The sequence below is a fragment of the Megascapheus bottae genome, chromosome 15 (genome assembly GCF_031878675.1).
Source record: "Megascapheus bottae isolate mThoBot1 chromosome 15, mThoBot2.hap1, whole genome shotgun sequence".
Lineage (NCBI taxonomy): Eukaryota > Metazoa > Chordata > Mammalia > Rodentia > Geomyidae > Megascapheus > Megascapheus bottae.
The window spans coordinates 1,303,149-1,317,248 of NC_143523.1; the positions used below are offsets into that span (position 1 = coordinate 1,303,149).

The 14,100-nt window shown below is 51.0% G+C and overlaps 2 protein-coding genes across 3 annotated transcripts in view; one reads left to right on the forward strand and one right to left on the reverse strand.

The window, feature by feature from the left end:
• Bnip3 (BCL2 interacting protein 3) overlaps window positions 1-6,366 on the forward strand; it is an 11,180-nt gene extending 4,814 nt beyond the window's left edge. Inside the window, exons 2-6 of the mRNA XM_090345601.1 lie at window positions 1,524-1,674; window positions 2,181-2,265; window positions 3,033-3,139; window positions 3,214-3,363; window positions 5,558-6,366. Coding sequence (XP_090201727.1) covers window positions 1,524-1,674; window positions 2,181-2,265; window positions 3,033-3,139; window positions 3,214-3,363; window positions 5,558-5,603 — 539 coding nt within the window. The 3' untranslated portion in view covers window positions 5,604-6,366. The remainder of the gene's footprint in view (window positions 1-1,523; window positions 1,675-2,180; window positions 2,266-3,032; window positions 3,140-3,213; window positions 3,364-5,557) is intronic.
• Window positions 6,367-12,149: 5,783 nt separating this feature from the next.
• The window catches only part of Ppp2r2d (protein phosphatase 2 regulatory subunit Bdelta), a 28,654-nt gene continuing 26,703 nt past the window's right edge, over window positions 12,150-14,100 (reverse strand). For both annotated transcript variants that reach the window (XM_090345602.1, XM_090345603.1), the window contains one exon: window positions 12,150-12,912. In XM_090345602.1, the coding sequence (XP_090201728.1) occupies window positions 12,633-12,912 (280 nt within the window). In that variant the 3' untranslated portion in view covers window positions 12,150-12,632. The remainder of the gene's footprint in view (window positions 12,913-14,100) is intronic.

The following is a 14,100-nucleotide window of genomic DNA, read 5'->3' on the forward strand; positions in this document are numbered from 1 at the left end:
GGGTTTCACAGGGCTTTCAGGAATACCGTGCTCTTGGCGTGAGGAAATGGGTTGAGCCAGGCCTAGCCTTGCTAAATTTGTTGGCTCATGCTGTGATCCTAGCGCTCATGAGGATGAAAAGTTTCAGGCCAGTCTGGGCTCCAACTTAAAGCTTTAAAAATATCAATGGTGGTGCTGCTGCCTGACGCGCTGGCTCACGCCTGTTCCCGGGACACTCAGGCTCTCCAGCTAATCACTAGAAAGCGGAAGTGGGGCTTTGGCTCCAGGGGAGGGTGGTAGCCCTGAGTTGAAAAGCTCAGGGACAGCGCCCAGACCCAGAGTTGATGACCCCACACACACAAATTTTAGTGGTGCTTTATTATATCTCCTAATTTTAACAGTTCGTTTTGCATTTACCCTTGGTAGAGGATGGACCACACTGGACGGAGGGGAGGTGCTGTGCTTTCGTTAAGGGGCAGCCTAGGCAGCGGGCACTGAGCTTTTTGTTCAAGGCTAGTAGTCTGCCAACCATTTGACCCACACTACCATTTCTGGGCATTCCAGTCTATGCGGTAGGGAGGAATTGAACCCAGGGCTTCGTGCGTGCTAGGCAAGCACTCTGCCTCTAATCCACCTTCCATCCTCACTACTGTGTAGTATAGACTGGTGTTGAGCTCGGGTTCTTCCTGTCTCAGTCTCACACATGCTGGAATTAGAGGTGTGTCTGTGCTACCATGACTGGCTTGACTGTGTGTGTGTGTGTGTGTGTGTGTGTGTGTGTGTGTGGATGGGGGTAGGGCTTGAACTTCCGTCTTGGGCGTTTGGGCGTTGTACCTGAGCTCTTTAGCTCAAAGCTCCCACCTCACCCCTGGAGCCACAGCTCCACTTCCATTTTCTAGTGGTTAATTGGAGCATCCCAGGGAGTTCAGTGCCCATGCTGGCTTTGAACTCGGATCCTCAGATTTCAGCTTCTTTAGTAACTAGGATTACAGGCATGAGCCACTGCTCTCTGCTTGACAGGTTTTTTTTCCTCCCCAAAATTGAGTGCAAAAGCCAGGTGCCAGTGGCTTACGTCTGTAATACCAGCTATTCAGGAGGCCGAGATCTGAGAATGTGCTTTGAAGCCAGCCCAGGCAGAAAAGTCCCCTTGAGGGTCTTTAGTACACTACTCAAAAAGCCAGAAGTGGCGTTGTGAGTCAGGTGGTAGAGCTCCAGTTTTGAGTACCAAGAGGCTTAGGGACAGCTCCCAGGCCCCGAGTTCAAGGCCCAGCCCCCCCACCCCCAAAAAAAATGCAAGACAAAAGAAGTGAGTGCCTGGAGAATCGAGCCTTCCACTTCGGGAGCGCCTGGATGCTGTGAAGGGGAGGAAGTGGTGTGGGTGCGTCGTGTCTTAGATCTAGGAGAAGGAGCTGTGTACTGGTGATGCCAGTGTTAGAAGTGGGCACAGAGGGTGTGCTGGGGGAGTGCGAGGAGTTCATGATGGGCTGCCATTGGTGCTCTTGGGAGTGGGCTCATGTTCATGGTTCCCTTTTGGCCCTCTTCAGGCTCCTGGGTAGAATTGCACTTCAGCAATAATGGGAATGGGAGCAGCGTCCCAGCCTCAGTTTCTATTTATAATGGTGACATGGAAAAAATACTTCTGGATGCTCAGCATGAATCTGGACGCAGCAGCTCCAAGAGTTCTCACTGTGACAGGTGGGTTTCCGCAGGTGTGCAGGTGTCGTGGGGGAAGAGCGGTGGTGTGCATGCCCGTCCAACATCGGACGACGGGTCTGGGTTCCTGCACGTGCAGTTGCCTTGGGAGGGCCTCCTGCAACAGACTTTACAAAAGGGATGTCACCATCCGGTGCCCGCAGAGTGCTTGGGGAGTTTGATGTCTACCCCTGCATTTGCCGTTAGAGCGGTGGTTCCAGGTCAGCAGTACTTAGGAGACAGCTGAGGTCCGGGTGGCGCCTTCAGGGAAGTCGGGTTTTCCTAACGGCTGCTCATGCTCAGCTGGCCGTGCAGCCGCTAACCCAGGCTGAACGCCAGCCAGGAGCGTTCTGCTGTGCTGGTGGGCAGGAGGGGAGCTGGGGACACTGGCAGGAGCCTCCTGTCCTTACTAGGTGACAGCCCCTGCCTTGGGGTTTGGGGATTTCTGCTCTGGTCACAATGTTCACATAGTTTTTCTGTTCTGCCCATTTTTCTGCGTGATCACCAAGCCCACCTCGCTCACAGACACCACAAGACACCATCAGAATTTCTGAAGCGGATATGCACAGCATTGGGGAAAAAAATAGCTCTCAGGTAAGCTGAGGAGCGTGTACGGGGGGCAGGTGCTGTGTTCATAGCAGGTAGATCTATCTCATGCCGGCAGGCAGCCGGGGATGGGGTGGAGGATGGCTTGTGAAGGAGCGGCTGGGAGTTGATACTAATGTATCTCAGGATACATTACCTTTTTTTTTTTTCAAATCAGTCCTGGAGCTGAAGTTCAGGGCCGGCCTGGGCACTGTTTCTGAGCTCTTTGGCTCAAGGCTAGTACCGCTTCTGATTTTTTTTTTTTTTTGCCAGTCTCAGGGCCTGAGCACTGTCCTTGGACTTTCTCAAGGCTAGAGATCTACCACTTGAGCCACTTCACCACTTCTTGCTTTTTCTATGTATGTGGGGTACCAAGGAATTGAACCCGGGTCTTCATGCATGCTAGGCAAGCACGCTACCACTAGGCCAAACTCTTGGCCCCTTTCCTACATTTTAACTAGCTAAAAGTGATAAGCATGCCCTTTCCCTCCGTCTGTCGGCATCTTCTCACCTTGCTGTGGTACAGTATTAGTTGATGTGGCCATTTTGGATTGGTCTCATTCTCCTCCACAAGAGTCAGTGCCACTGCTCATCATCCTCTTGGCACACTACTTCCTGAAGGCACCAAAGGATGCCATCAACGGCTGTCCTTGGAGGAAGAGCAGCAGCGGGCTCTGCCTTGGGCACGTCTGAGGAGTGGCCATGTGTCTCCAGGCACTGTGTACCCCTTACTGACCTCATGTTGTCTGGCTGATCTGTGTGACATTTGCTCTTAGTCTGAAGAAGATTACATTGAGAGAAGGAGAGAAGTTGAAAGCATCTTGAAGAAAAACTCAGACTGGATATGGGATTGGTCAAGCCGTCCAGAAAATATCCCCCCAAAGTAAGTCTCTTGGGAGTGGGGCGGGGGCCTCTGGTGGGAAGAGGCTGACGTGCTCGTCTGACCATGTCCCCAAGGGAGTTCCTTTTTAAGCACCCGAAGCGCACGGCTGCACTCAGCATGAGGAACACGAGCGTCATGAAGAAAGGGGGCATCTTCTCAGCCGAGTTTCTCAAGGTCTTCCTTCCCTCCCTGCTGCTCTCTCACCTGCTGGCCATTGGATTGGGGTAGGTACCGTGGCTGCATGGCCTCCTGGGGCAGGGGCACCCCTGCCCTGGGTGGATGGTTGCTCAGTGACTTGCCCACTTCTGGTAGGACAGGGTCTGCTTTACCTCTGCTACAACGGCAGTGCCAGGCCAGACAAGTGCAGCTGTGCATGGAAGCCAGAGCAGGAGAGGAGGGAGACCAGAGCCACTGGGCCCCAAGCTTTTCTGCAGCCTCTGCTCAGGCCATGTGGGTTTCTAGCTACGCTGGCCAGGGCCTATGTGTGCCGCCGAGGGACAGGATGAAAAGCCCTGCGGGTGGCTTGGTTGTCGCTTTTCCCAGAAGCCATTGGCCAGGCCTCTCATTCTTAATGAAGCCCCAGTCACCTGTGTGTGGAACCGGTGCCCTGGGCAGGTTAGAGGCTCTTTCAGTCCCCTCACAGCAGCTGAAACCTGAAACGTGTTGAGTTTGCTGGTTGAGCATCGCTGCCCCACCATGTCCTCGTTTATGATTCTCCACGGGTTCCTCCATTAGCTTCATTTTGGTCAATGTGTGCTGGGTTAGACTCAGAATACTGGCTGCATGCTAGGAGTGTCCCAGAGCCAGCCAGCTGTGTCTGAGTGGGCAGGGGCATTGCGATAGGCACTTTGCAGAGCCAGGTAAGATTGCCCACTGGTTAGGGAAGGTTTCTTCAGTCAGCTCCCAGCTGGGCCCTGTCTTTATCCTTCTTCCAGTCTTTCCAGCTCTTAGAGCCCTTTCCCCTCGTGCCATTCTCTTTAGCTGTTCCAGATAACGTACTGTCTGCACTCACTTTTTCCATTTTATGATAATACTAGGGATTGATCTCGCCACTTGCTTTTGATAGGTGGGCGTTCTCCCACCTGACAGATGCCCTCTGGCTCATTTTTTGACATTCCCATGGCTTGGCCAGCCAAGTTTTGCCTGGTCTCCCTCCAGAAGACCCCCCCCCCCCCTTCTCTACCACCCCAAGTAGGTCCCATTGCTTAGTGCCGCAGGGAGCTGTCTTCCCTGGGGAGCTTGGTGACTGGTGGTAAGGAGTGCCTGGTGGAGGTGTGGATTCCTGTCACTGTGTGAGCCATCTACAACGAGCAGAACACGGGAGGAGCCATTGTGTAGAATGTGTGGAGGACTTTTCTGATGATTAGTTGTGTGTGTGTGTGTGTGTGTGTGTGTGTGTGTGTGTGTGTGTGAGAGAGAGAGAGAGAGAGAGAGAGAGAGAGAGAGACAGACAGACAGAGAGAGAGAGAGACAGACAGAGAGAGAGAGAGAGACCCCTGGGGCTTGAACTCAGGGCCTGGGCACCACCCCAGAGCCTCTTTTGCTTGGGGCTAGTGTTTGAGCCATAGCTCCACTTCTGGCTTTTTTGGTGATTAATTGGAGATAGGGTCTCTCAGAATTATCTGCCTCTGCTGGCTTCAAACTGCAATCCTCAGATTTTAGCCATCTGAATAGCTAGGATTACACGTGTGTAAGCCACCGGGCCTGGACGCTGTCCCTGAGCTCTTTAGCTCAAGGCTAGCACTCTGCCACTTGAGCCACAGCGACACTTCTGGTTTTCTGGTGGTTAATGGGAGATGAGTCTCATGGACTTTCTTGCCAGAGCTGGCTTTGAAACGTGATCCTCAGATCACCGTTCTGAGTAGCTAGAATTACAGGCTAGTGCCTGACTAACCTATTTTTGAAATGGTCCTGGGAAACAAACCAGAGCCTTGAACTTGGTAGACTGGTAGTTCACCAGTGAGCCCCTCCTCACCACTGTCCTGCTTTGTCTGCTAAGACACAACTGAATGTTTTCTTTAAAAACATTGATGCAGGGTGTGGAGGCTCTCACCTGTAATCCTAGCTACTCAGGAAGCTAAGATCTGAGGATTGAGGTTAAAAGCCAGCCCGGACACTAAAAAGGCCCTGAGACACTTATCTCCAGTTCACCACCAGAAAATTGGAAGTGGGCTGTGGCTCAAGGAGTAGGGTGGTAGCCTTGGGTAGCCTTGAGCTGAAGAGCTCAGGGACAGTGTCCCAGCCCAGAGTTCAAGTCCCAGGACAAACCAAAAAGAAAAAAGTTTTATACAGGTGACTAGAGATAACATCAAATCTTACTGCAGCAGGTGTGAAATACGCAGTCCGCTTTCGCAGGTGGCAGTCGAGCTCCCTCAGGTCAGACGTGCACGCACTCACTACTGTGCCACCTTTCTGCAGGATCTACATTGGAAGGCGCTTGACGCCCGCTACCAGCACCTTCTGACGGGCGCGGGGCCGGCCGCTTGCCATGAGGATGCGTCAGCTGAGGCAGCTGGAGAGCTGGAGTGGCGTGGTCGCCGCAGTGGTCCCAGGGCGCTCTGCCACTTGTGTTTATCTGTTCCGTAAATGCGGCTTTCCTAATTTAGCAGATGAAAGACTAGACACAGAGGTCACGCTGGCCTGTCAATGAATAAGCATGGCAAACTGGTACTTCTGTGAACGCTGGGAGTAATTTTCCTTTGAGTATTAGATAGACATAGTATAAACCCTTTTAATGAACTAGTTGTGAACCTTAATTCAGCTAACACTGTATATTTTAGAAGACTGAATCATGTTGATAAGACAACCCACTACATTAAGAAGTTTGTCCAAAAGGAATATTGTGGCCTTATAATTACATTATTATAGAAAATACAATGTATTTAATAGAAATGAAAACCGAATATCTGTAAAAAACACCTGACTATGTGAACCGTTGAGTACAAAAGAGAGACATCTGCCCTAGGAGCAGACATCGCCCAGGCTGCTCCTAGCAGTCCGACCGGGGCCCGGCGCCCAGGCGGGTGTCCCTTCCACACTCGGCGATCTGCTGGATTGCCACATCAATCCCTTGTGCTCAGGTTTTGTGTGCTCGTAGCAAGCAGCTTCACTGCAGGCAAACTGTGTCCTTTAAAGGACTGGAAATGGTAAGAACGTGAATCTTGGCCAAGTTTTCCAGCGATTACTGAATGAGTTAAAAACAGATATAAAAGCTTCTATTAAACCAGGCCTATTGCCCGTTCTCTTTCTTTATCCTTTTTCTGTGGCATACTTCCCCTCTAATGTGCTGGTTCTGGGGCTTCAACTCAGAGCCTGGGTGCTGTCCCGCTTTTTCTCAAGGTCTACCACTTAAGCCACAGCTTCACTCTGGCTTTTTTGGTAGTTAATTGGAGATAAGAGTCTCATGGATTTTTCTGCCCCAGGCTGGCTCTGAACTGTAATCCTCAAATCTCAGCCCTCCTTGTTAGCTAGGATTATAGGCATGCGCCACTGACACCTGGCCCCAGCATGATTTTTGAGGTGGCTGCCTTTTTGATAGGTGTATATATCCTGTAGCATTTGTTTCATCTTTCACCTGGATTAACCCAGGTGAAAGTATAAGAATCTTTTGTTTGTAAGTGAAAAACTTGAAAACAGTAGTTTGTAGCCATTTCACGTGGAAGAAGCTGGAGTAGCAGCAGGACGGCTCTCAGCTGGTGCTCTATCACGTAAGCCTCACCTCCAGTGCAGTATTTTGCTGGTTACTTGGGATGGAGTCTCAACCTCCTAAGTAGCTGGGATTCTAGTTGTCTGGACATGGCGCCATTCTCACCCCATCATCTGGCAATATGGGAGCTAGAAAGGAGGACTGAAATGCTGTGGCCAGCCATGGCAGAAAAGTTATGCTAAATAAAATTTGTGCTGGGTTCAGTGGGGTGCACTTTCTTCCCAAGCTATGTGGAAGGCTGAGATGGGGAGGATTGTGGTACCAGGCCAACACATGAAAAAAGGTCTGTAGGACTGTTGTCTCCACAGAAAGGAAGCTAGATGCAGTGGTGTGTGCCTGGAATCCCAACACCGATGGGAGTCAGACCTGATTCCAAAAGTAACAGAAAAACAGGGCCAGAGGGATGGCTCAGCAGACACTGCTGAGCCACCACGAGGCCCTGAGTTCAAGTTTCCCGTAGTGCAAAAAAATAAGAAAAAGTCCAAGGGCACCTTGAGTGACTTCCTCTTGGTTTTATAGCAAAGTTGTTTTTATATCAGAATCATGTGCTTGTTCTGTTGGGAGTAAGGTGGTGGGCTGTTGGCAGGCTGCGTACCTCCTGTTACTTCAACCTACTTAGACTTAGTGCCACATGAGCGGTGCAGATGCCGTGTCTATTTGGGGAGTGTGTGCTAGGTGCTAACACCTTCACCCCCCACCCTCTCAAGCATTTTTTTTTTTTTTGCGCTAGTCGTGGGCCTCGAACTCAGGGCCTGAGCACTGTCCTTGGACTTTTCTCAAGGTCAGAGTTCTACCACCTGAGCCATAGCACCACTTCCAGCTTTTTCCATGTATGTAGTACCAAGGAATCAAACCTGGGTCTGCGTGCATGCTAGACAAGCACTCTACCACTAGGCCAAACTCCCGGCCTCCCCAGGCATTTTTGATCTGGAATTGGAAGCCAGCTCAGTGCATTCAGCCTACAGGTATAACAAGGGCTGGTAGGTGCAACTTTTCTGGATAGCTTGGCAAATCAGCATTTTTTTGTCTTCTGCCCCGTTATTTATTCATCGAGTACAAACCTTGGTGAAAATACCCAAGCATCACGTAGTCCCCGTGTTTTCTTGTGGTACTTGGGTTAGGACTCGGGCTCTACTTGCTTTAGGCAGGTGCTCGACTAAGTGGACCACATCCTGAGTCCTTTCTGCTCCACTTCATACTTCTTTTTCTTTTCCCAGTTCTGGGCCTTGAACTCAGGGCCTGAGCAGTGTCCTTGGGCTTTCTCAGAGGTAGAGCTCTACCACTTGAGACGCTGCACCACTTCACCAAGGAATGGAGTCTGGGTCTTTGTGCATGCCAGGCAAGCACTCTACCACTAGGCCCACACTCCCACCCTCTACTTAATTTTTGAGATCGGGTTTCCCTTTTTGTTGGGTGTGGAGTGATGCTGTTTACTCTGCTGCCGAGCTGATGTCGAGTCTGTGACACTGGGAACGGGTCTTGCAAACCCTTTGTCCAGGGTGCCTAGACATGTCGTCCTGATCTCTGCCCCGGGTGGCTACTAGAGTTAAGGGTAGGAGACGCTGGTACCTAACCCTAAATAATTGTGAGTTGGTATCAGGCACGCACTTGTGAATGTAGCTTGTTGATGCAGGAGGAGACGGGCTCAGTGAACTGACATAGTCTCAAAGGGCATTGTGCACAAATGGATAGGGATTTCCAGGTTTTATTAAGTAAAATAGGTAAAGTACGTATCCAGGCTTGAGGGCTCACACTAGCTACTCTGAAGGCTGAAATCTGAGGATCTCAGTTCAAAGCCAGACCAGGCAGAAAAGACCTTGACATTTATCTCCAATTAATTAGCAATAAACCTTAAGTGGAACTATGGCTCACGTGGTAGAGTGCCATCCTTGAGCCAAAAAGCTACAGGGTGGCCAGGAGTGTGTCTGGCCTAGTAGTGGAGTGCTTGCCTGGCATGCATGAATCCCTGAGTTCATTCCTCCGTATCACATACACGGGGGGCATGGTGGCGTGTTCTTCCTGTGTGGAACTCACAGCAGGAGGGAGCAGAAAACTTCCTGGGAGAGGACAGAATAACAGCATAGAAAAAGTGGTAGCTAACTCTGCTTTCTGTTGTAATGCAGGAGGAGGGCCACAGGTCTTCAATGCTAAATGTATAATAGCACTTTAATCATGAAAAAAAATCACCAGAAAGCCTAAATTGGGTGTCCTATAAAACAGCTGTCTATAGTCTCAAGAAGTGAAAACAAAACTGGGAAAGGACAATTTATGCATTAGACAAGAAAAGACACGTGAGACAACACGAAAGCCAAAGCCACGGAGCACTTAGTTTGGTCTTAAGTGCTTGATCTGGTTATACAAAGTCCTGACAGGACTTCCCTCCAGTCCTGGATGGGCTCTTGGAGGCCTGCGGGAGCCTCCTGGTGCTTTGTGTGTGCCAGGGTCAGGGGGAGGCGTGAACTCGGGCCTGGGTGCTGTCCCTGAGCTCTTGAGGCCAGTGCTCTACCACTTTGCACTACAGCTCTACTTCTGGTTTTCTGGGAAGAGTCATGGACTTTGTTGGCCAGGCTGGCTGTGAACCACAGTCCTCCTATCTCAGCTGCTCTGGGTAGCTAGGATTGGAGGTGTGCATGGCCAGTGCCTGGCCAGCTGGTGGTTTTGTAATACTAGCCCTTTCTATTCACAGTGGTCCTGGACCAGCCCCATTGGAGATGCAGATTCCCGGCTCACTAAGCTGTATGCTGTGCAGGGAGGATGAGGCAGGACTCGTCACAGCATAACTTTTTGTAGAAATGGGAGCAAATGAGTTACGCATCTGTGTCCACAAAAACTGAAAGCAAAGCCTGGCGTGGTGGCTCACACCTGTCACCCTAGCTACTCAGGAGGCGGAGATCTGAGAATCAGGGTTCAAAGCCAGGGCAGGCTCAAAAGGACCTGAGACTCTAATCTCCAGTTAACCTCTAGAAAACTCCTCTAGAAGTGGAGTTTGGCTTGAGGGTGGGGTGGTAGCCTTGAGCTGAAGAGCAAGTCAATTGCTGATGCAACCAGTTACATGCTGCACTTGGGTATTTAGACTCCCCTCCACCCCAGTCCTGGGTCTTGAACTCAGGGCTTCAGCACTGTCCTTGGGCTTTCTCAAGGCCAGTCCTTGGTCCTATAACTGGTCACATGAGGGGTCCTCTGGAGATACAGGGCTGTGGATGGGACCAGGCATGTGTGCAGAGGCTGCAGCTGAGGCTCCACTGCTACACTGCAGACCCCAGGGCTCAAGACGTAACACAACCAAGTGGAACATGAAGACGCAGCATGCGAGCCTCCCTCCCTCCTTGAACCTGGGTTTCACATTTATTTACAACACCTTGAAACAGTTAAAAGTAAAGAAACATCAAGGGCCGGGAGTTTGGCCTAGAGGTAGAGTACTTGCCTAGCATGCACGAAGACCTCAGGACCACATACACAGAAGAAAACCCAGAAGTGATGCTGGGGCTCAAGTAGTAGAGCTCTAGTCTTGAGAAGTCCAAGGACAGTGCTCAGGCCTTGAGCTCAAGCCCAGGACTGAAAAAAAGGAAACATCAAGAAAAAGGTCCCTGTAGCCCAAGGTCTACCAGGACACTGGTTTCACGCCAGTCCTTGGTGTTTGGAAGCATGATGGCCTGGCTGTCACAGGCTCCGGTCTGCTACAAGCCACCTTCGGTGTGTGTACCCCTTATCAGCTAACTTCTTAGAGGACTGCTTTCCCCTATGTGAAGAAACTGAAGAGACGGAAGCACTGTGTAGATGTGTTGAGGGGAGGGGAGGGCTCTGGAGGCCAGCCCTAGCCTCTGGCCATGTCCTTGCCACCTCTTGTAAAGCCTGTGCTGGTCCTTAGTGTCTAGGTGCAAACTCACTCACACATGAGGGACGAGCCAGAACTGAGGAAGGGAGGTTGGGAAAAATTAAAAAGCCCTGAAATTAGCTGGGTACAGTGCAAGGCCCAAGGTTTGATCCCTAGCCGTGAAAACCAAAACCACAGGGCTCTGCTCTGGCAGGAGAGGGCACAATACACCAACTTTAAATCTAAGCTCACCACTGGTGACCACAGTGTGCCAATGGGACGTGTCTTCCCCGCCCTACACTCTGCAAACCTGTGTCTACCACCCCTGCCAGCCAAGCTCCACTACAGCCTGGCTGTGCTTGAGGCCCCAGCTTGGAAAGCTTCTAAGCTGTGGAGAGGGAAAGGCTTCCTCTTGGCATTGCCAGCGAACAGAGAACCTCGTCTTGCACGGGTAAGACTGTTTGAGACTAGTTCACCCATATGAATAAAGCTTACTCAACAACAGCAACACACACACACACACACACACACACATGCACACACAGACTTCTTAGCAAATAATTTGCAGAATTAACTTCCAAGAACAGATTTCTAACTAGCTTGTACTATAGACAAAACAGCCATGTAAATCAACAGGGTAGGAATGCTTCATCGGAATGGACAAGCCTGCATCTCCCTTCAGGCTACTTCCTACTTGCCTTCAGGGGCCCAAGTCTCAAGTGAGCTTCTCAAGGGAGCTCAGCCTGCGCTGCTCTGTGGGGAAGCCAGAGGTGGGGAGGTCCTGATGAAACTTGAACCAGGTCTGCCAGGCGGCGCAACCAGGAGCAGCCAGGGACCCACTGGAGGGCCTCGGCCTCCCTCCTGTGCCCAGAGGGTAGGAAGAGGGCAAGCATGGGGATACACGGTTGAAACATGCAACCCTGTTTACAAGAACGTCTCTCTCAACTGTTCCACACGTCCCGGGGAGGTGGTTCCTGCCAGATCTCAGGATGGAGCTTGGTGGTGTGAGGTGGAGGCCCTTTGCTCTGGCCTGCGGTGGCTTTGGCTGTGACATTCGGGACCTTGGGGCCCACTGCCCCCGAGGTAACCGACCACTGCATCCTGTGCTGTAGTCCCGATGTTGAGACATCTTGATTTCTGATATCAAAGGTCACTTAAAGTAAGCCAAAGCAATGGGTCACATATTTAAAACTAATTTTGCAGGCCTGAAATGCAGTATGAAACCCAGCATGCATACGACATAGGCCGTTTTTAATGGGGTGTTTTCTCCCCATACTTTAACTCACTCTTCCTTGTAATTGCTTTCTCAGAAGTGGTCTCAACTATGGCTCTAGAGGCCTAACCTGGAGGAGAAACCAAACTGCAGCATGGGGCAGCTACACTCCGAGTCCAGGACATTCTGTCCAGGCAGAGTGCAAATTTCTCCATCTGCTCAAACATAATGTCATTATATACAACTGAAGCAAACCATCACAAAACGTGTGCTTGGATTAGTGTGCTGTGTTTATTGAGTGATCACACCACAAGGTGATGCAGCTGCAGCGGGCAGGTCACCTCAGGCCTGCTTAGCCTGCTGAAGGCCAGCCAGGACCCTGGACCTCGACCACAGCATGGCCAAGCCAAGGCCCAGAGGTGTCAGAGAAAGGGACTTTCCAGACCCCTTCTCTTGATGTTAGGCTTTTGGTCTATAAACCGAAAAGGAAGGCTCAGACTTAAATAAATACATTTATTTTGAATAACGGCCATTACTGAGCAATGTCCACCAATCCTTTGAGTGGGTTTTTCCCTTGAGCAGCAGCACCGATCACTCCCTGGGCCAGGACTGCAGCAGAGGTCCTCAGTGGAGGACCGCAGCGAGGCCGCCTCTGTCTTGTGTTTGTGGAGGGAGGGAGGCGGGAACCTCACTGTTCTCTTCTCTGACGGGATGACGGCCTTCCCCATGCACGAGGCTTGGTCCTGCGTCGGCGGCGTTGTCAGTTGATTTTGTCCTGGAATATATACAAGTTATTGGTGGCAGCCACAGCAATGACGTTGTCTGTGGGGTGCCAGGCCGCGTGGAGGATCTTCTTGTTGAAGTCCAGACTGTCCACACTAATCTCATCCTTCTTCCTCTTGCCACCCGCACAGACCTTCCGGGGCTTCAGGCTGCTTCGGGGCTTGCTATTCTCTCGAGACGCTTCCAGTGTAACGTCCCTCCGAGAGTTTCTATCAAACATCCGAAAGAAGTTGTTGTAGGAGCCCGTCATGATTGCACTGTGCAAGACAAGAAGTGAGACTGTGAGCCCCTGGCCAGTGGGCAGGGTGCCAGACCGCCCGTGCCTGGCACAGCAGGCAGGCACCCAGGCCCGCTCCTCTCAGACGCGGTGCTGTCGGCAGTGGGCTTCCACTCTGCTCTGCCAAACAAGGCTTCTAAGTTAACGTCCAAGCTTCTCTCTAGAGCAGAGCACTTACGTGTTATGGCAGCACATACGCATGCATGGATGTGTTGTGATGAACTTGCTCACTCTTTATAATTAGTATGCACCAGTAAAATAAAATGTTTATTTCAAGCCAAGGTATGTGGTCACACATACCTGTTATCCTAGAATTTTTTTTTTTTTTTTTTTTTTTTTTTTTTGCTAGTCCTGGGCTTGAGCTCTGGGCCTGAGCACTGTCCTTGGACTTTCTCAAGGCTAGAGCTCTACCACTTGGGCCACAGCACCACTTCTGGCTTTTTTCCATGTATGTGGTACCGAGGAATTGAACCTGGGTCTTCGTGCATGCCAGGCAAGCACTTTATCAGGATCTGGGTGCTATACCTTACTCAGACTTTCTAAAAGCCAACCTCTCCTCTCCCCATCCCCCAACCCCTCCAAAAAAAATAAATAAAAATAAAGCTGGGTGCAGTGGCTCATGCCTGTAATCCTAGCTACTCAGGAGACTGAGATCTGAGGATCACAGTTCAAAGCCAGCCCAGGCACTAAAGAACCTGAGACTCTTATCTCCAATAAATCTCTAGAAAATGGGAAGTGGGGCTGTGACTCCAGGCACAGGGCAATAGCCTTGAGCTGAAGAGCTCAAGGTTTAAGCCCCATAACCCACAAAAATAAACTTCCCACGAAGCCACATATACCCCAGTCTTCTTTAGTGAGGGCAGGCACCATCTCCTAACAAAGCTTGCAACGCTCCTCATGGTTTTCTTCAAGATCAGTTCTGATGGATCTCTAATGTCTCCAGTGAAAACCCCTCCTCATCACATGGTGGGATGGAGCAGCTGAGGCAGACAGACACGCCCAAGGCTTTGCATGGTGAAAGCTCAGCAGACCTCAGGGTAGGCATTTGTATCCAAGGTCTCAGGTAAAAAGCTCAGCGGGTGGATGGACAGAGATCCCCGGCTTCCGCTCTGAGCCTTGCGGAGGCTCAGGCTCGGCCCCTGGAGCACCAGGGCTCCCTGTCCTCCCC